At 41.1% G+C, this 20,487-nt stretch overlaps 1 protein-coding gene across 1 annotated transcript in view; it reads right to left on the bottom strand.

The window, feature by feature from the left end:
• The window catches only part of POLR1B (RNA polymerase I subunit B), a 498,537-nt gene that overhangs the window by 311,618 nt on the left and 166,432 nt on the right, over nt 1–20,487 (bottom strand). The window contains exon 6 of the mRNA XM_044057995.1: nt 18,634–18,857. Within this exon, the coding sequence (XP_043913930.1) occupies nt 18,634–18,857 (224 nt within the window). The remainder of the gene's footprint in view (nt 1–18,633; nt 18,858–20,487) is intronic.

Genomic DNA, 20,487 nt, shown 5'->3' with positions numbered 1-20,487 from the left:
GAAGTGATACAAGGAGAAAAGATTTCAGTTAAACCTTCACTTTTGTCACTAAAGACAGAAGAATAGTCACAGATTACTTCTTGACCAATGTTTCTGTCTCACCTTTACTGAACTTAAATAACATAACAACCCTGTTAAATCAATGGATCCATGCTGCAGATTAGAAAGGATCTCTACAGCATTACAGAGGTAACTGTTCTATGGTTAGTTAATCAGCATAACTGGAAATGAAGGGCAACTGGTTTTCGGCTTACTAGTACCTGTAGCATAGTAGCAAACTGCTTTAAAACTGAAGGACAACTACTAGTATCTGCAGTATTGTCCTTTTAGAACTGAAGGACAACTAGTTTTCAGTTTACTTGAAGGACAACTAGTTTTCAGTTTACTAGTAGCTGTAGTATATTGCATTTAGAACTGAAGGACAGCTAGTTTTCAGTTTATTTGAAGGATAACTAGTTTACAGTTTACTAGTACCTGTAAGTATACTGCTTTTAGAACTGAAGGACAACTAGTGTTCAGTTTACTAGTACCTGAAGTATACTGCTTTTAGACGTGGCTTTCTTAATGACATTATTTAAGGTATATGTTGAAATTATCTGTAAACATTCATTCTCGCTTCTTACTGACAGAATGTCTTACTAAACCTGCTTGTGTTGTTTACAAAGCTTGCTAAACACATGTTTTTTCAAAACATTTCCCCATCGCATACAAAGGCAGTCTGGATAATCCACTTTCAGTGGCAATAAAGGCAAGAGTCACTTCTCCCTCTTAACATCTTCATTGTCTGGAAACAATACGGCAAACAACAGAACAGCTGAGAAATAACCTTCTTCCATTCCCTTAACGTCTTTATAAAGGCATACTATATGACTGCTTTCACACTGATACACTTTCCTTGACTTCTGCATGCAAACAGAGGTGGAAGAAATCAGGTCCTATACCGATGGCTATAGTACGCAGTTCATTAACTGCTTGGAGCCGTAGTTCACTGCACTAATAGTCAAACTTTTCATTCTCATCAACCACAGCATCCAGTCTGCCCTCTCTGTTCTTCTCAAAGGTTGCGACCATGCTTTCCAAAGCCAAATGCATTACAAATGGACAAATCTGGCCTACTCCCAACATTCTCTGAAGATGTACATATTACTAACTCTCTCTCCAAACATGTTGCCTGTGCACACCAGTCTTTTCCACTGAGTGCTTCTCTACAGAGCTTAACAGTCTTGTCACCTGTGTGGCAGCTCCAGGCTTCCCAATTCCATTCTACATCAAGAATGATGGGACAAATTAGCTTTGTGGCTGCCCCTTCGCTTCTTATGAAATATAAAGGAAAGTAAAACTTTTTCTGTACACATCACTCACGTGCACAGTTACTGATGTGCTTGTAGTGAAGTTTGAGAAATCTTTCTCAAAGTAAAGCTTTTTTTCCACTCAGTTGTAATATTTTACTTATGGCCTCTAATTTCACAAGCAAGAGCTTTTTCCACAGCTGTCAACTTGGAATGTCAGGTCCCTTAGCTGCTCAGTACTGCCTGAAGATGTACCTGCTCTAAGCACCTTACTGATGTTATGACCAAAAATATCCGGTAGTTCAAGGAAAATTTTCAGCCATTACTTTCCATCCCTCTTTCAACCCTATCATTTTCACATTATCCCATATTCAACACTTCCCAGATCATATTCTTCTCCTTTAATAATATCTATTGCTAAAAATAAGTTTAAAATTTCTCGTCACTTAAGTGCAGCCCCCCCATGTGTTTGCAGTCTGCCTGTTTGTATAACTTATTTATTTATTTTATTTATTTATTTATGTATTTATTTATTTAAATTTGTTGACCGGGAGTGTCCGACTTGACGTAGGTCCATTTTCAGCGGAGGCCAGGGGAGAAAAGCTCCACAGTAAAATAAACAGACAGTAGTTACATTGGATTACATAGCGATTAACAATTTAACATAGCAATTATTTACATCATATTTACAGATGAAGAACATAGTACATCAGTAGACAACTAGAATCTTTATCTGTGAAGTACATAGCAGACATTAACAAATGTTACAATGAGAGGCTCCTGCTGTATAATAAGTACTAGGCTTATGAGCATCTGAGCTTGCTATAATCAAGGTAGTTAGTGGAGTGGAAAGAAAGGTAGTGGTTGGATGGGGTAGATGATATTAGAGTGGGAGTTGCATGGGCATAACCAGCATGTTTTTAGGTGCGCTTTTAGTAAAGTCTTGAAGTGGGTGCATGATGGTACGGAGGTAATTGTGGGTGGGAGTGAGTTCCATAATTTGGCTATGGTGCAAGAGAATAGTGCTTCACCAGCAGAGTTATTGGCTTTAGTGATCTGCAAGTGATTTTTGTTGCTGGATCTTAGTGGTCTGGTGGTGCGATAGGGTTGGAGTAGATTCTGGAGGGATGGGACATTTAGTGGATGGTTTACTAGTTTGTGGGCGAGTGAGAGTTGATACCACTGAAGGAGGTGAGGGAGTTCAAGCCAGCCCAGTTCAGCAAGTGAGAGACAGTGGTGACTACGGTAGAATGCCCCTGTGGCGAATTTGGCGATTTTGTTGTAGCAGGTCTCTAGTTTGTTTAGATCACATTGCCTTAGGTTGGTATATATTGGAGAGGCATAAAGTAGGGTGGAGATAAAGTGGGAATTTGCTATTGAAATCTTTGCTGCTTTGGTGAGAAATTGCTTATTTCTGTATAACGCTCCTAGTTTTTTGTGGACTTTTTATGGTCATGGATATGTGAATGTCAAATTTTAGTTTATTGTCTATTTCCACTCCTAGCAATTTGGTGTGTTCAGTTGGGTATATAGTGGTGTTGTCTTTTGCTGCGATGTTAAAGTGAGAGTTGTTTTGAGTATGTTTGGTGGGTTGGAAGAGGAGTAGTTTAGTTTTGTTTGGGTTGAGTATTAACTGGGCATCGGATAACCATGTTTCAACAGAGGAAAAGGCTTCCTGTGTGACTTTTTGCAGTTTGGGTAGGGACTGGGCTGAGCAGATGATGGTTGAGTCATCTGCGTATTGTATGAGTGTGCCATGTTTGGTGGCAGAGGCTAGATTATTGGTGTAAACAGAGAAGAGTAGGGGTCCAAGGATGGATCCTTGAGAAGATATGTCATTCTGCCATAGAACGGATTGTTGGCGGTCAGACAGGTAACTCTGAAACCAGTTGGTGACTGATTGTGAGAAGGATAGGTTATTGAGGACAGAGATAAGTTGTTTGTGTGGGACCATGTCAAATGCTTTAGATAGGTCTAGGAAAGTAGCAGAGGAGAGATCGCCATTGTTTTTATGCTGAAGGATAGTATTAGTAAAGGAGAGTAAGGCAGTGGTGGTGCTATGGTTTGGTCGGAAACCATGCTGAGTACTGGAAAGGAGGTTGTTAGTAAGGAGGTAGTCTGAGACCTGACAGTGTATGCATCTCTCTAGTATTTTGGAGAGTGGAGAGAGAATACCTATGGGGCAGTAACTGGTTAGTTCTGCAGAGGGTCCGCCTTTGTGGAGGGGAATTATATGTGATACTTTCCACAGTGTGGGAACGTAACTTTGCCCTGAAACCTACTGACTTTCACTTGCAGTCCACTCATAACTTCCTGCAAGACTCACAAGGATGTCCAGCGTAGACTGGATTTTTTATCAGTTGATGTCTCCATTCTCCCCACTTACCTACTACAACTGCAACTCACAGTATTAATGCTCAAATGCCCTGCAGTCACTACCAAACACAATCTCTGCAGACTAAACTTTAATTTAAAAGTATGGGACCCTGGAATACATATTTTGGTATTAAAAGGCTATTCAGTGTGGTATACCCAACATCCCACACTGGTTTACTGGAATTTGTCTTGCTGATGAGTTAAAACAAATGGACCATAAAAAGATGTTAAGGAGATACTTTGTTATGGTTAAAGAACATGTAAAGATACTAAGATACTATGTGGACAAGAGTTATTAGGATTTTTGGGACATACGACTAAAAAACTGAATCACGAAACACTACAAAATAAATGAACAATAGTGCAAGCTGACAATGCACATGGTATACATTAACATAAATTCACAAAACAAGATTTCTTTACAGCATCAACCCCACCCTCAAACCCACACCCCTGCAACTCAAAACATATTAACACTAAGACTGCACAATCTTGGGGAAAAAGGAGATTATTTCCTGCCTCTACAGTTGCCAGAGCTCATTGCCTTAACTGCCTACTCCTCAATCAAATATGGTAGCCAATTAAGATAAAGATATACTACTCCTGTTTTAAGTTAGCATGACATTCATCAAGCATCTCAGATTTTTACTTACAGGGTCAGTTGTCATGCAAACTTACTAGCATTCAACATTCCTGAGCGTCAGTATCTTAAATTTTCTACTTCCCATATGTGTATCAAGATTTTTTTTTTCCAAAAATTAAAGATTAAAGAAACTTCTTGTTCTAACTGTAAAGGGAAGCTAACTCCATAATCTTGGAAGGAGTTGTATAATGTATCTGCCATGTTTTTCTACTACTGACATTTTTGAAGTACCCTGATCCAAGCGCAGGCAATCAAGCAAAGCAGAGGTCACCACGAGTAACCTGCAAAGCCACTTGCATAATTTCCAACCCTATGATTTTTGCAGAGGGAACTGATCAGTATTCGGGAGGATTATGAGTACAGAATGCAGCACTATCTATATATATATACACACACACACACACACATACACACACACACACTTGTTCTTAGTACATCCTTGTATATATAAATATGTTTTGTTCATTTCTTATGTGATCTTACACTCCTGAGCTGTGCCTACAAATGGTCCATTGTGATCAATGCACTAAACTGGTAAACAAATATAAATAAATAAATGAATGAATGAATGAATGAATGAATAAGGATAAAGAAGACATAACTGGAATATTAAAAACAGAAATTAGTATGTGGAAGCAGAACTTGGTTACTGTGGTTATTTAAAACTAGGAAAGATAAGACTTTTGTCAACCAAGTAGAGACTTGGGGGGAGGGGTTATTTCTGAAAAGGAAATTAGAAAACCTTTCTGAGAATACTACTGTACCATGTATAAAAAGAGGAGGAATATTGTTCTCTGTACTGGGAATTTAAAGCTGCAGATGTGAACCAATTAATACAGAAGCAAGGTCATTCCTTGGACCAAATAATTTTTACTGAAGCAAATACTCTGGGTTGTAAGTCCAGAATCACTAGATAAATAAATGCCCAAGCAAAATACGCACTCCAGAGCCACGAGTAATCTCTTTTTACTTGTGGCTACTTGTACTGAAGCCAAAGCAACTATAATAGGTTTAAGGGCTATAAGGCTGCTGGCATAGATGGGCTCCCAGCAGAACTGTATAAGTGGGATAAAGATATGCAAATTTTGGAAGATCAAGCTGTAATTACAATATTACCAAAAGGGAATATGGACATATATACAGTTAGAGATTTTAGACTAATTTCTTTGATTAATTTAGATATCAAAATTCTATCTAAAATTTTGGCCCAACATTTAGGCAGATTGTTACCAACCTTATTTGGCAAAAGTGTCATAAATTACAATAGTAGAAAGACATTCGATACAGTCAAATGGGACTTCCTGTTCTCATGTTTATGGAAGAGAAGAATTGGAAACAGATATATCAATTAGATAATGTTGCTATATACTAACCATTCTTTTAGAGTTCAAGTGAATGGAGGACTGTCCGAGGCTGGGCACATAGTGAGGAAGAAATTCAGTTAAAAAAAAAGAAACTGAGACAGTGCCCATTTCATCAGGTATGTAGGAAAAGCACTGGGAATTTCCCCCCGGATCTCCACTGAAAATGGGCATCTGCCCAGTCGGTCTATCCCAGTAAATAAACATCAAATAAATAAATAATAAATAAAAGGCAGTATAGCCTGAAATTTGTGAAATGCTATTAGGATCTTTAACCAGGTTGCATTAACAGTGTGATAACATTTTTCAAACACTGAACAGCTTCTAATTGAGCCATTTTACTGCTTAGACTCCTAAGATTTAGCAAAAGCACCTTCACCTCAAAATTTCCCTCTTCTGCATTTTTCAATTTTTTTATAATTAAAGATTTCTACAAAAAAAAAAAAAAAAAAACAATATACTACCTCCACATGTCTCTAGGACAAAGGTGAAGCCAAATGGGTGCAAAAAATCTCTGGCTAATTGCATGTCTCACTCGTGCATGAAAGGAACTGAAAGCCACACTGTCGTTAGCCACTAAATGAAGGTCAAAATGTTGTCTTGTTATGAAAGTGCTAAATGAGAAAAAAGTACAGTTTTGTACCTACCATAAATGTAGATGTCCGAACTGGATAGCATCTGCAGTCATAACAAGTGGGTTGTCCTTGATGTCGCCTCCACCCGGCGTCATCTCTGCTGGTCTTCGGTATAAAAGCATCAGTTTCCTCAGTGTTTCTTGCCCCAGATGCCAGTAGCCCTCTTGCAGGGTAAAATTTGGATAGATGCCAATGTTTCCAAATAGATAGACGTAAACACAACAATAAGCATATATGTACATATATACAAACAAATACACCATAAAGACTCCCCAACAGCTAGCTATTAGGAGGGTAAACACCCTAGGAGTACCACAGAGGGGAAGGAGGACAGATGCTATCCAGTTCGGACATCTACATTTATGGTAGGTACAAAACTGTACTATGTCCTTCATGGATGCATCTGCAGTCATAACAAGTGGGTAGAATACCATAGCCAACTAGGGAGGAGGATAAAGGTAGATTATGGTGTGTTTAAGATCCCTTGCAGTACAGCAGTGGCAAACCCTGCTCGGGATCTGGAATAAAGAGGCAAATTATAATGCTTGGCAAATGTATGCACGGAGGTCCAAGTAGCCGCCTCAATAATGTCTTTGGTTGCCACTCCTCGTAAGAAGGCTGTGGTAGTGGCTGTTGCCCTTGTAGAATGAGGTCTTATGTTCTGTGGAATTGGTTTTCCATGGAAGGAGTAACAGTATCGTATGCAATTTCCTATCCATTTGGAGATTGTCTGTTTGAAATAGCTTTTCCTTCCCTTCCTGTTGCATAGGCTACAAAAGTTGGTCAGTCTTTCTGCTATTTTTGTTCTGTCCAAGTAGTAGCGTAGCTGTCTATGTACATTATGCAGTATTCTTTCCCTCTGTTTTGTGGGTTGGGAAAGAAGGAAGGTAGGTGGATTGCCTGGTTTAAAGATACTCTGGATACCACCTTAGGCATAAATGTAGGATTAGTCCTCAAGGACACTCTATCTTGGTGGAAGATTAGGAAGGGTTGCACTGCCATTAAGGCCTGTAGTTCTGAAACCCTCCTTGCTGAAGTAATTGCCAGTAGGAAAGCAGTTTTCCATGACAGGTGTTGTAGGTCTGCTGTTGCTGCTGGTTCAAAGGGTGCTAGTGTCAACTTTTCTAGCACAAAGTTTAAGTCCCAAGCTGGTAATGGTGGTTTCCTGGGAGGTTTTACATTCTTGATTCCTCTGAGGAACTGCCTGAGCAAAGGGTGCGAAAAACAGGAGGATCAAAGCTGTATTCTGCTGAAATAGCTGATGCATGTATCTTGATGGAGGAGTAGGACAGGCCTGAATGAAGAAGTTCGCCAGATACTCCAGAATGTTAGGCATATCTATGTTTGACACATCTTTTCCTCTTCCAAATGACAAACCTTTTCCATTTTCCAGCATAGTTCTTTCTTGTTGAAGGTCTGCGTGCTTCAAGAATAATGTCTTTAACTCTTTGGGAAAGTTCTGGATTAGCTGCTGCTATGTGATGTTCCATGCAGTCAGTTGCAGCGTTTTAGGTTTGGATGTATGATGCTGTAGTTGTTCTGAGTTAACATCAAAGGCATCAGGGTATTGGCCACATGTTGTTCGAGACATGCTCTTCAGTAGTGGATACCAGTGTTGTCTTGGCCAGTTTGGGGCTATCAGGATTATCCTTGGACGTTCTTCCTTGATTTTTAGTAGTACCTTGTGTATCAGAGGAAGAGGAGGAAATGCATATGCTGTTAGGCCTTTCCAGTTGAAGGAGAGTGAGTCCACTTTCCATGCTAGTGGGTGGAATGTCCTCGTGCAGAATTTTTCGAGCTGGTGATTGAGAGGTGATGCGAATAGGTCTATCTGTGGCATTCCCCATTTCTTTGAGATGGTCTTGAAGATGTCCGGTGCAGCTTCCATTCGTGGGCATCCGTGGTTCTGCTTAGTATGTCTGCTAGAGTATTGTCTTTCCCGGTACAAATATTGCCTGTAACTGAATGTTGTAGCTGAGTGCCAGGGTCCACAGCTCCAAGGTCATTCTGCATAGGGGGTATGAATGAGTGCCTCCCTGTTTGTTGATGTACCACATGACTGTGGTGTTGTCTGTCCTTATCATCAACTGGCCCTCTTTGAGGAAAGGTTTGAACTTTTGGATTGCCAGTTTTACTGCCAGCATTTCTTTTAGATTGATGTGCAGGTGAATTTGATCCTGTGTCCACAATCCTTGCACGCATTTGTCCAGCATGTGGGCCCCATCCTAGATCTGAAGCGTCTGTTGTGATGGTCTGGCTTGGTTGACATCTGCCGGAAGGGCAGGCCTGGGTTTGACTGGCATGCCTGAGCCCACCATAGGAACTCCTGTTTTAAGCATGGAATTAGTGGGATTTCTGTTTCTAGACTGTGTCTGTGTTGGGACCATAAATTCTTTAGGTACCACTGTAGTTTCCTCATATGTAGTCTGGCAAATGGGACCAAGATTATGCATGATGCCATGAAGCCCAAGGCCTGTAGAAATTTTCTTGCTGTTAACTTGTTCAGTTTTGTTAGTGCCAAGAAGTAAAGAGGAAGTTCTTTTGTTTTTCTGTAGTCAGGAATGCCATTTGTTGTACTGTGTCCAATTCAGAATGTCCTTGTTTGGGATGGTATCAGCCTTGACTTTTGTAAATTGACTGTGTATCCCAGTCCTTGTAGCAAGTAAATGACCCTTTGTAAATCTGTTGTCAGCTTGCTTTTGTTGTCCCCTTGTAGCAGGCAGTCGTCCAGGTATGGGTAAATTTGAATTCCTGTAGTCTGCAATGGGATTACTGATGCCAGGCATTTTGTGAATACTCTGGGCAGTAGATAAGCCAAAGGGCAATGCTGAGAATTGATAGTGCTCTGATCCTGCAAGAAATCTGAGGTATCTTCTGCAGATTATGCCTCCTTGAGATCTAGAGTTACCAGCCAAGACTCCTTGCCCAGCATGAAGAAGTTGCTGTAGGGTCAGCATTTTGAATTTTGGGACAATGATGTATGTATTTAAGGTGGACAGGTCGAGAATTGGTCTCCAACTTTTTCCTTTCTTGGAACTAGGAATAGTCTGGAGTAGAACCCTTTCCTTGTTCTGCTGTTGGCACTCTTTCCACAGCTCTCATGTTTGCTAACTCCATTATCTGGCGGAGCCTCTGTTTTTGATTTGGAGGTAGATTTGGCATTCCTCTTTTGACTGGTAAAGTGTGGAAGTGAAACCGGTAACCTTGATCTATGGTTTGTAAAATCCACTTGTCTTTTGTTATGTAGTGCCAGTTCTTTGAAAATAAGGTTAACTTTCCGCCTAGAGGAGCTGCTATTTGTTTTAGGATTAAGTCACTGTGGTTGTGCTGATGTAGTGGCAGTGGCTGTGTCTGTGCCTCTGTTGTTACCTTGCCACTGTCGTCCTCTGTAGGCACCTCCTCTGGATTGGTTTCTGCCTCTGGACCTATTCCTGCCCCTTTGAATTTTTGCAGAGTCAGGAAAGGACCAATTTTTGGCTGGCCAGTTCCTGCTAAACCTTGTGGGTTGGACCTGCAGGAAATCTTTAACAGTTTGAACAGATTTTGCCTTTTCTTCCATTTTCTTCATAACCTGCTGGGCAGGTGTACCAAACAAACTTGTCTTGTCCATAGGAGCATCTAGCAACTTAGCTTTAACATGATCCGGTAAAGCTTGTTCCTTTAGCCATGCATGTCTTCTTATCACTGTGCCTGTCATGGCTGATCTAAATGAAGCCTCCAGTGCATCATAGCCACATTTTAAGGAATGGTTGCTAACCTGTTGTATGTTATTTACCATCTCTAATACATATTTCTTATCAAGAGATTCATCAGTAGTTAGCTTTTTAGTTAACTGATCAAGCATAAACTCTTGGTATTGTATCATGTGAAACTGACAGTTTAAAGCTCTAGCTGAGAGAGTAGCTGAAGTGTAGACCTTACCCCATCTGTCTAGTGACCTTGCTTCCCTTTCAGAAGGAATAGGGTTTTAGCTGTGGTTGCGGCTACTGCCTTGGGACCCTGGGATATAGTTTCTGGGTCTGCAAGAGGAGCCTTGTAAAGGTGGTGATGAGTATCTGGCACCCTGTAAAATCTGTCTGGTTTGGCAGGGCTGGGGTAAAGAATCTGGAGCGGAGCAAACATCATTGAAAGCATCATCCACCACAGAGAGAACAGGAGGTATAGCTAAGGGCCTGTGCTGTGGTAGGTGCAGAAAAGTCCTAAGTCTTTTCTGGAGTCTGAAAAATCCTGTTGCTGCCATTGGAACTGTTCTTGCAAGGTTTCTCCAAAGGAGAAATCTTCTGTTGGGGAAGCAGCTGGAATGGATTCTTCAGCATCAGAATCTTGAGCCTCAGGCTGGTCAGTTATGTCTGATTCATGAGCAGAATCATCAGAAGACACTGGCTCAGGGGCTCTGCCCTAGGCCTCTTCTCTGGCCGCTGAGAGGCCCTGTGTGGGTCAGATTGAGATCCTCCAATTTAAGAAATTAAATCTTCTGCCAAAGGAAGCATTTGAGAACTAGAAGAGGGGCTGGATGAGGGGGGTGTAGCAGGCACTGATTTAGTAGTCTTGGCTGCTTTAGCCCTGGCGAAGGCCTTAATGGACATGGCTGCTGGAGGCCTAGCAGCACCACGTGCTGGGGTAGTGTCATCCAAGGATGGTGTCTGATAACTCAACCACCGTAGTGGGTAAAATTTCTGAGGTCGATTCCAGAATTGTAGCAGGGGCCTCAGTTGTAAGAATAGGTTCAGCTGTACTTTGAGCAGTTTTCTGTGGTTTCGGGAGGATCCGGCGACATAATGTCGGTTGAAAGAGCACAGGCGAACAGGCTGCTGGCTGGGCCTAAACAAGGCAGACAGTAAGAGTGGAAATCTTTATGAGGTATTTGTTTCCCACAGGTTAAACAATTGTTAACTTTTTCTGACATCGGCTGAGGCAAAGAGTCCCAACGGGTACTTAGCTTTAGAAGTCTTGTAGTATTCGGTAGAAGTAATCTCTGGATCCGACCGACCGGCACTTGCAAACAGCTTCTGCTTGAGCCCACCGCAAGAAAGACTGAGGAAAATACCAGCAGAGATGGAATCCGGCCGACTGCAGGGCTGCCTGACGACAGGACAACCCACTTGTTATGACTGCAGATGCATCCATGAAGGACATCTGGAAAAGCAGTCACACTATAGACTCTTGGTAAGGCCTAGGTGGCTGCAGATCACAAGGGCAACACATGTTGCAAAGTCTGCAACTTCAACATGGAAATTGATACTTAAATGATGCCAAGGATACCAGTGTGCCAAGTGACCAAGGTCAACACTAATTAGTAATGCCAACATCGATAATTTTGATGTCAGACTTGGCATTATCTGACCAATCCTATGTGATGATGCTAACAGACCCACAAAGATCAAGTCTGATAATGAGGGCCCAAAGGTCTGACAGCCAAAGTGTCAGAGACTAACAGCAGCAAATTTTGCATTGACAATGACAGATACTGGTCCCAAAGCCCTGATTCTGACTCCCAGGACCACAAAGGCACCTGGTGCTCATACCATCTGTACCAGTACTGAAGATATTAATGGTGTGGAAAGTACCAAAGTAAAAGGCTGTGGTCCCAAATCTGAACACATCTAACAGAGAAGTTTCTGTCAACACTGGAACATGCATGGTGTTGAGTGGCCTCACTAATGGGAAAAGCAAATGGGGTGGGGACAACTGAAAAGGAGGGTCGAGAAGTGCCCCTATCTACAATGGTAACAGACAGGGTAAATGATGAGAATGATTTGTTGCAATTTTCATGATGGCCCTCAACATCTTCTCACAATTGACATCTGCAATGATGAAGTCACTACGAAATGAGCCGGAGAACTTGGCTGATGATGGTATATGGGATACCTGTTTTTTGAGTTTCCTGAGCTTAGCCTCAGACAAAGAAGAGACGCTGTCATATCAAGAAATTCTTGGTACACAGCCCTGACAGGAATTTCTCAGTGATGAAGTATCCACCACTATGACAGTGGGTTTCAAAACAATCACAGAAGAAGATACATGAGAAATAGTACACACTTTTTTTCTGTAGATGAAGTCCTCAGAGGAAAAACTTTCCTATACTTATAAACTTTGTCTATATCACTATTCCTGTCTCTATCTTTCTCTTGGGAGTCTAGCAATGTCAGATGATCATGTTCCTGTTCCTGATACAGACAATACATGTGGTGACCTCGTGGGAAGCAGCAGGGGAGGAAATCTCTTCTGTAGTAGATCTTTTTAATGTAATAAGCCTTTAAGGATGAGTTCATTCTATCCCTCAAGGTCCTTGAATGAAAAGTATCAGAAATATTCCACTTATGTTTAAAATGGCCTGGTCAGGAGAGATCGCACAAAGTGTGGTGACACTTGACAGGAATTTTGAGCCCACACTTCAGTAGTGCATCTGATCCAAACAACTTTAGACCCAATCACCAGAACTAGCATTCTTTATAAAATTATAATCTAAACCATACTGGGACATAATGAAATCAAACAGAAGATTTAATTCTGTAAGATGTGAAAAAAAACATCGGTTAGTTGAGGAGAAATCTTGCCTTCTGACTCTCATAGCATTCATCTGCTGAAGTGACAGCAACACCTGATGAAGGACTGACAGTGAGCACAGTTTATTGTGACCTTGGTAAGACATTAAAAACTGCTTCTCACAAAGGGATAACTGCTGCATTTAATGAAACAGATGCTAACCAATACGTAACACAATGGCTAAAACAATGGTAAGCAGGATAGAGGATTTACCTGTCGATCCCAATGGGGTTTATCGGTGGTGCTTGACAAGACTCTGTACTCTGGCCATAACTTTTGGAACTGTTTTTTTTTTTTTTTTAATTGATGCATATATGTAGGAAATGGGTGTTGATGACTGCATGATGGATTAACGGCAATGCAGCACCATGAGACTTGGCAAAAGACCATACATTATGATTACAAAAAGAAGTGTCAAATAAAAAAAAAATATTCCACAATCATTAATGATGGGGGGGGCAGACACCAATTTTAACATTGGCCAATATATACTGACCAAAGTCAGAAAAACATACTCCACTGTCTACCTAATTTAAAAGGCATGTCTACTCATTCTAGGCAGATAACTGCATCACTTCATACATCACTGATCTGATCCATTACCGAACACAATGCTGCATTCTGTAGTTTTTGAACACGTCACCTTAAATAACTATGATGATCATTTCTTACAAAAAAAAACATAAGGCTTAGATACTTGAACTATTTGAAAAAACTTCAGAAACTGTCATTATATTCCACTTCAAATAGGGAACACAGGGATTACTTATGCCTGGAATAAAAAGCAACATCTGATCCACATCTACTTTAAAGTTTACATCTGGCTCACACAACTGAAGGAGCTAACACTAGAGTGCTAAACCTCAAACTAAAAATACTTGCCAATAATACAAAAAATGATAGATATATTACACACTGCCTTCTAACACTATGGAATAAACCAAGCCATACAGGCTCAGGTACTGGAGAAGCCAGCCAGTGGAAGAAAAATGAGTGGCTGATTCCACACTCACCCTCCTGCACACACACTACAAAGTCTACTATGTACATGGTTTGGCAGGGACCATGCACATGTGCTAAATACTGCTGCTAGCAAGATGTCTTTCCTCCTACAGGTGTTTACACTACAGTGGCTAAAACCGCTACGCTATCTGCTTCTTCCAGCACTAGAGCTATTAATATAACTTGGGACATCTGAAGTTAAGAACGAGACTTTATCCCTAGGTTATAGGACCTTATTCTCTCTTTCTTCTCAGCTTGAAGGCTGGCAACACTCATCTGGGTCCCTTGTCAGCTTTTTGATGAATGTTATAAATGCTACTTATTCTCCTGCATAGTCATCTAGATTCTTTTCATCATGTATTTACTCTGAATAGGTCCAGTTACTAAGATGCACACTGCTCCAAACTATATGCATGTTTCTACTAAGTGCAGCCTTCCGTCATACTACATTAGTATTCTGCCCAATACTTTAAACAGCTACTGTATCATACTCTGGCAGGTCGGCCCTACGTCGCTAGGCTGGTCAGACCCACATTACTAGGCTGACTTACCTACCTGGTAAGCAAAGGTTACCACACTGGAAAGTACAAGTGTCCCAAGCAGGACCTAACCTAAACAACCTTGCAATGTACCACATGTAGCTCCTGTCCAAACTGTGTTGTTGTTAGAAAGCAGCTCTTGGCTTCTGCCCAGACTGTAAATGTAATCTATAAGCACATGTCAAATGCAGAAATTGAAAAGCTACACAACCCAGAGGATGTGCCTTTAACTTATGTAAGAAATGGAGCTGTAACAACCTGTACATAAGAAGCACTCAAAACATATCTGCACGTCTGATAGCTGTATCAGCAGCTCTAACCCTCTATGAACCTTCTTATGAGGACATTACTATGGTACTCACCTGCAGTAATTCAATGAAGAAAAAATGCAGTTCATACCGCTGCTTTATCGTCAAATATGACCTATGTTTTTCACACACACACACACACATATATATATATATATATATATATACAGACACACACACACACACATACACCATCTTATTTTGTCACCATATATTACTATGCCCAGTTATGTTTCCTATGTTAGCCCATCTCATTTAAGACATTGCTACTTAACTGCCCTTGGTCTGCATTGAAGAAACAACATATGCATTAATTTACTTTACGTGAAAGTTACATAGGTTCATAGGTTGGTTTAGTTTACTATGCCTCTGTCTAGTAGTGACACAGAGATGACTGATGGATTTGGATTTTCTGAGGTGGAGCATGTCCATTAATTCAGGATTAGATGTGAAACCCTTCATGATAAGGTGGGCAATATAGGAGGTCTCTTCCCACTTTTGGCAATGTGTGTGTGTGATGAGAGGTTACTGTCAACCTGGGTCCCCTAGGTCCTGATTACCTCTTCCATACTTAATGGATTACTCTGAAGGATGTTTGTGTCCGCTGTAGTATCAATTATTTGCAGTCATCTGCGAACTTTTGTCAGCCACATCCTCCTATGTTGCCTGTACTGTAAATAAAAAAAAACAAGAGGGGGGTCCCAGGATTGGATTGAGAGGTGGGACACTGCTTGTGACTGGCTTAGAGTCTGACATAGCTCCAGCAACTCTGACCTTGTGGGTTCTGTCCTTGAGCCAGTCTGCAACCCATCTTGTGACATCTGGGGTTACATTTGACCTGGTCCCTTTGTCTATGGTGCGCGAGTGGGGTATCGTGCCAAAGACTTTTGTGGGGTCAAGGGGTGTGGTGTGAACTGCCACCCTCATCAATGGCCTTAGAAAGGCAGGATCTGCCCTTGACAAAGGCAAATTGGGTAGGATCCAATGTCTGTAGGGCCCCACTGTCTTTGTTTATGACTTCCATAATGATCATCGGCATCGCTTTGCAGACCAGGCTCGCCAGGGTCCATAAAGCACCGCCTTTGTGAGTGGGAAGGCTAAGATTAAACAGCAGCCTTATGTGTGGGTTTAGTTCCTCTTGAGTTCATGTAGCCATTGATGCTGTGTTTTTAGCACCTGGGCATCTGAGATGTTAGGGAGGCTACACTCTGCTGGGATAGTTATTTCTCCATTTGCACTGAACCTCTGCCAGAATGTTGGCAATGTCAGTGGGTTCAGTGTATTTTGTGTCAATCTGGGAGTTTCCACCCAGGTTTCTAACATAGCTAAAGAAGGCCTTGTGATTGTCTCTCAAAGTTGGCCTTGGATGATTTTATGAGTGATCGTAGTTTTTGCTAGTACTGATCAGAGATGTTTGCTCTGTCATGTAGTAGCTTCCTCCTCCTGTTGTAAAGTTTGTTTATGGCTGGGGTCCACCAGACCGAGCCTGCCTTTGGGGAATGGGTCTTGGTTTTATTTGGGATTCCATGATCCATGCATTCTTGAAGGTGCCATAGAAGGCATTTGCAAAGGATTCAGCAGTGTGGGTGCCTTGAAAGATACCACTTCAGTCTTAAGAAGTGTGAGGTTTTGCTTTGAGTTTCTCACTGTGGTCTTTGTGCAGGGGTCAGTGAGATTAATTTATGGTCTGATCTTACCAAAGAGGGATGTACGAGCATTTTGTCCCCATGTTTGTGATGATCAGGTCCAGTATATTGTCTCCTCTTATGGGAATGGTGACTAGTTGTTCCTTTGCATTTGAGTTTATGAATTCTAGGAACCTTTGGGCTAGGGTGTTGGGGCTTGAGTAATGTTCCCAGTCTATGTTTGGGTAGTTGAAGTCTCCCAAAATGATGGTATTTGGAGAGACAATCATACTCTCCAGTGTCTTCAGAAGGCTGTGTGGGGGGGAGAGTGAGGAGAGGGTGGGGTCTGTAGCATGCTAACAAACTGTAAAAGGTTTTGCCTATGGTTAGTTGCACCTGGATAGTCTCCATTGCCACTAATCTGGAGGTGTGGGTATCTTTGATGAAAATGGATACTAAACCTGATAGTGCTGGGGTGCTCTCAGGAGCCCTGAACCAGGTTTCAGTCACTGCACAGACATCAACGTTCTCCATACTGAGGAGGGCTTGGTTTAGACTTCTGGCATTGAGCAGCATTACCCTTTAGTTTTTTCCACTTGTGTTTTCTAGGAGGTAGGTTTGTCATTTGAGCCTTGCCTGGGTGACAGGTGCAAGCCATCCCTTGTGAAGCAACGTGGCTTATCAACATGTCATCCCAAGCAGACAGACACTGGATCCCTTAGAATGACACCAGTAATTAAGCCAATTCTTAAAACTGATCATTTTGTCTTTGTACTGTGGCATCATTCTTGGTCAGGGTAAGATGCTGCTCAGCATGTACAATGGCTGAGTCATATTTGTACTTGCTGTGGCAGCTTACTGTGACCCTCTCCTTGTTCAGTCTGGTGGTGTGCCTGACTATGGAGTCACCTATTACAAGTGTGTCTGGCATGTTGTTTGCACTGACTTTGTGAACTATGTGTTGCATGTGCTATGTCTTGAGGTGGTGGTTGCTTGGGTGTCTGCTTTTGTGTTTATGTGTTTGGTTTGCAGTTGTGATAGTTCTATGTGAGACTGGGTTTGTGGTGTGCGTGGTTACCTTCTCCTCCTGACTGGTCTTGCCAGTACTGAATTGAGAGAGCTCAGCCTCCAGTTTGGCTATATAGTTGCATTTGTATTTGTTGGAGGCAACTGTAACATTGCCTCAAGATTCCGAGATTCATCAGCTGAACAGGAGAGGAAAGATTGCTGTGTAATTGAGTCAGAAAGGACCTATAGGAAAATGGGTACTCAACAGAATTTAGGTGAATGAAGTATTTTTGTTTAAGAGTGCTTTACCTGTATACAAAATGCTTTAGGAGCAAGTGCTGAGCTTTTCAGATAGAGTTAGATTGCAAGTAGAACAGTTCTAAGGGAAAATTGAAGAGCAGACTTGGCGGAGCCAGAAAAGTTTTTTAAGCAGTGAATAACAAAGAGCTAGGAATGGTCCCAAACAACCAATTACTGACAGCTTCTTGTGCTGAGGTCACTTCCCCCAAGGACAGGTAGGCTGCTCAAGGCTCCCCACTCCCACTGGTGAGCAAAGAAACTTCCTTCTATCCAAGTAAGGTAATGGACAACACAGGAACTACACCACAGCCCAGAATACAGCAATGCCTGTGTACTGGTCTAAACTAGTCGAGAAAGGCGGAAAACAAGGATTATTTTTGTTTTTTTGCAGAAAATACACAGAAAAACAGAGACAGTGATAAATTAGTTACACAGGCTAGCACACTTTAGTGGGCAGCCTCCAGTTTCAATTAAACAAACAAACAAGCAAACTTTTTCACTAAATTTCGACTAAATGTAATTTTAAGTACAGATTTTAAAATAAATGCAGTAATCAGTAAAAAAACAGTTCAGGCTAGTTCAAAGTAAGCAGCAGAAGCTATTTTCAGTGAAAAAGCAAAGATACTTAAATCAAAGGTAGTGTTCCTTGCTGCTAGGACCACTCTGTACCCACGTGGAGCTTGTCTGAGCAGTATAGATTTTAAGCAGTGAACCACAAAAGAGCTAGGAATGGTCCCAAACAACCAATTACTAACAGCTTCTTGTGCTGAGGTCACTTCCCCCAAGGACAGGTAGGCTGCTCAAGGCTCCCCACTCCCACTGGGGAGCAAAGAAACTTCCTTCTATCCAAGTAAGGTAATGGACAACACAGGAACTACACCACAGCCCAGAATACAGCAATGCCTGTATACTGGTCTAAGCTAGTCGAGAAAGGCGGGAAAACAATGTCTGCCTGTAAAGAGAAGGAAACTTTTTTATGTTACGTTTAAAAAAGAACATACTCAAATAGGACGTCTGCAGCCTGCTCATTTGTGTACCACTCAGGAACATCAAGTTTCACTCGAAATCGCTCTCCCACATAGTTCAGAACTTTCTTCCTGGTGGGACAGCCCTCCTCCATCACCATCCTCAACATCTGAGAGATGCAGCTCTTGAAAAGTGACTCATCTTCTTTTCCTTTGATTAGCTCCTGGTAAATCTGATAATCTGTAAAATCAACCAGACCCTAAAAGAAAAACATGCAAAAAATTAATACAAATTTATTAGCTGGGGATATAATAACCTATTAGATTACATCTGTACAAAGAAGAAAAACAAAAATGCTAGCTCACATACAGCACCTCAACAAGCCACTTAACAATGGGTCCTGTTATTGACTCAAAGGTGACAGCATGTCTGAAGTTTCCAGAAATGCATACTGAGTAATATGTAATTATTCTGTTTCTTATAACATTTAGGTGTTTCAGATACAGAATAACTGGGGACAGGTGGTAACCCTATATGTAATAAAAATGCTGATGAAAATAATGAAATCCAATTACTGCTCCCAGGCTCATACTGAAAACATGAACTTAGTGGGAACTTGCACCAGAACTCAAGGATCTGTCTGGTATAACAGATGAGACTTGGTTTATCTGCATTCAGTCTTCACCCACAGGTTCACTCACAAAGAGGAAGGTTATCAGTCTGCACTGCGAGAAGGATTACTACCTTCTGAGATGTCCAAAGTGGGACAAAAGGTGTGGTAGAATGACATCACCTTTTGGTGTGAAAATGAATGATGCAGCTGAGGGGAAGTCAGAGAAAAATGCCTTGAATCACATTATATACAATGAGGATGCATGCATTTCCTCTCTACTGCATGTTTATCTCACAATTACTAAATGACAATTCCATAAAGTGCTCCCAAAAGATCAAGTGCAAATAGTATTTATTGTAACTTCAGATCCTCCATAAAAGAGTGAGCATTCACATAAGTTTTGTTAAAAAACTGAAGTTTTTAAACAACTATTAGTTTAAAGAAATACCTTTCAACTCCTGTTAAACAGAGAAGCACTATAAAATGTTCCTCTGTTGGTCTGCATTTGTTATCAGACAGTAGCAGGAGACACTTATACCACTGACTCTAATTAACTGGTAATATAAAACAATTGTAAATCAATTAGCTATTTGAAAACCTGTTAAATTAACAGAAAGTGGCAGTTTTCTATCAAACTGCTAATTTAACAGGATGTCAATTACCCAAATGATTTACAAAATTGCACATTTCCAATTATCTAATTCGCACTTTTAAACTCCATGATCTAAGTATTTCTGTCATATGCTAATTAATACAGGGTAATGGGAGGGGGTGTTCTAGTATATTTTAGGTTATGTTTTAAAAAAACACTGTTCATTTCATTGAAAAATATCTTCTGGTCATGAAAACAGAGTTACAAAATGTATAAGAACTAATTATTAACAAACTTCAGCTAGGCACAAAAGAATGGACACATGCATGAAGGGGTCTGTACTGTTATAAAAAAAGAATATTAATAATGTTGTTACAAAACAAACTACTTGCACTTGATCTTTAAAATGTCAGTGCTTATTGGGCTTCATGCCAATTCATGTACACTGCACAGTTGCAATAGCAGACTTCTTTCACCGAAAAGAGCCCCCCCATCCAGCAAAAACATTTCATCCCTAGCAGAAGCGTAGCTGGCTCATCCACAAACTACCCCCCTAGCTCTTCAAGTGAACAGCAAGAAAGAGGACTTCTGCAGAACAAACAGTCTGTACACCCATCAACCACCCAACCCCCCTGAAGACAGAAAAAAAAATAACAGACATTCCTTCTACTGCCACACCAACAA

The sequence above is a fragment of the Protopterus annectens genome, chromosome 1.part2, assembly GCF_019279795.1.
Source record: "Protopterus annectens isolate FY-2018-M chromosome 1.part2, PAN1.0, whole genome shotgun sequence".
Classification (NCBI taxonomy): Eukaryota; Metazoa; Chordata; order Ceratodontiformes; family Protopteridae; genus Protopterus; species Protopterus annectens.
This window is presented reverse-complemented; position numbering and strand designations above follow the sequence as displayed.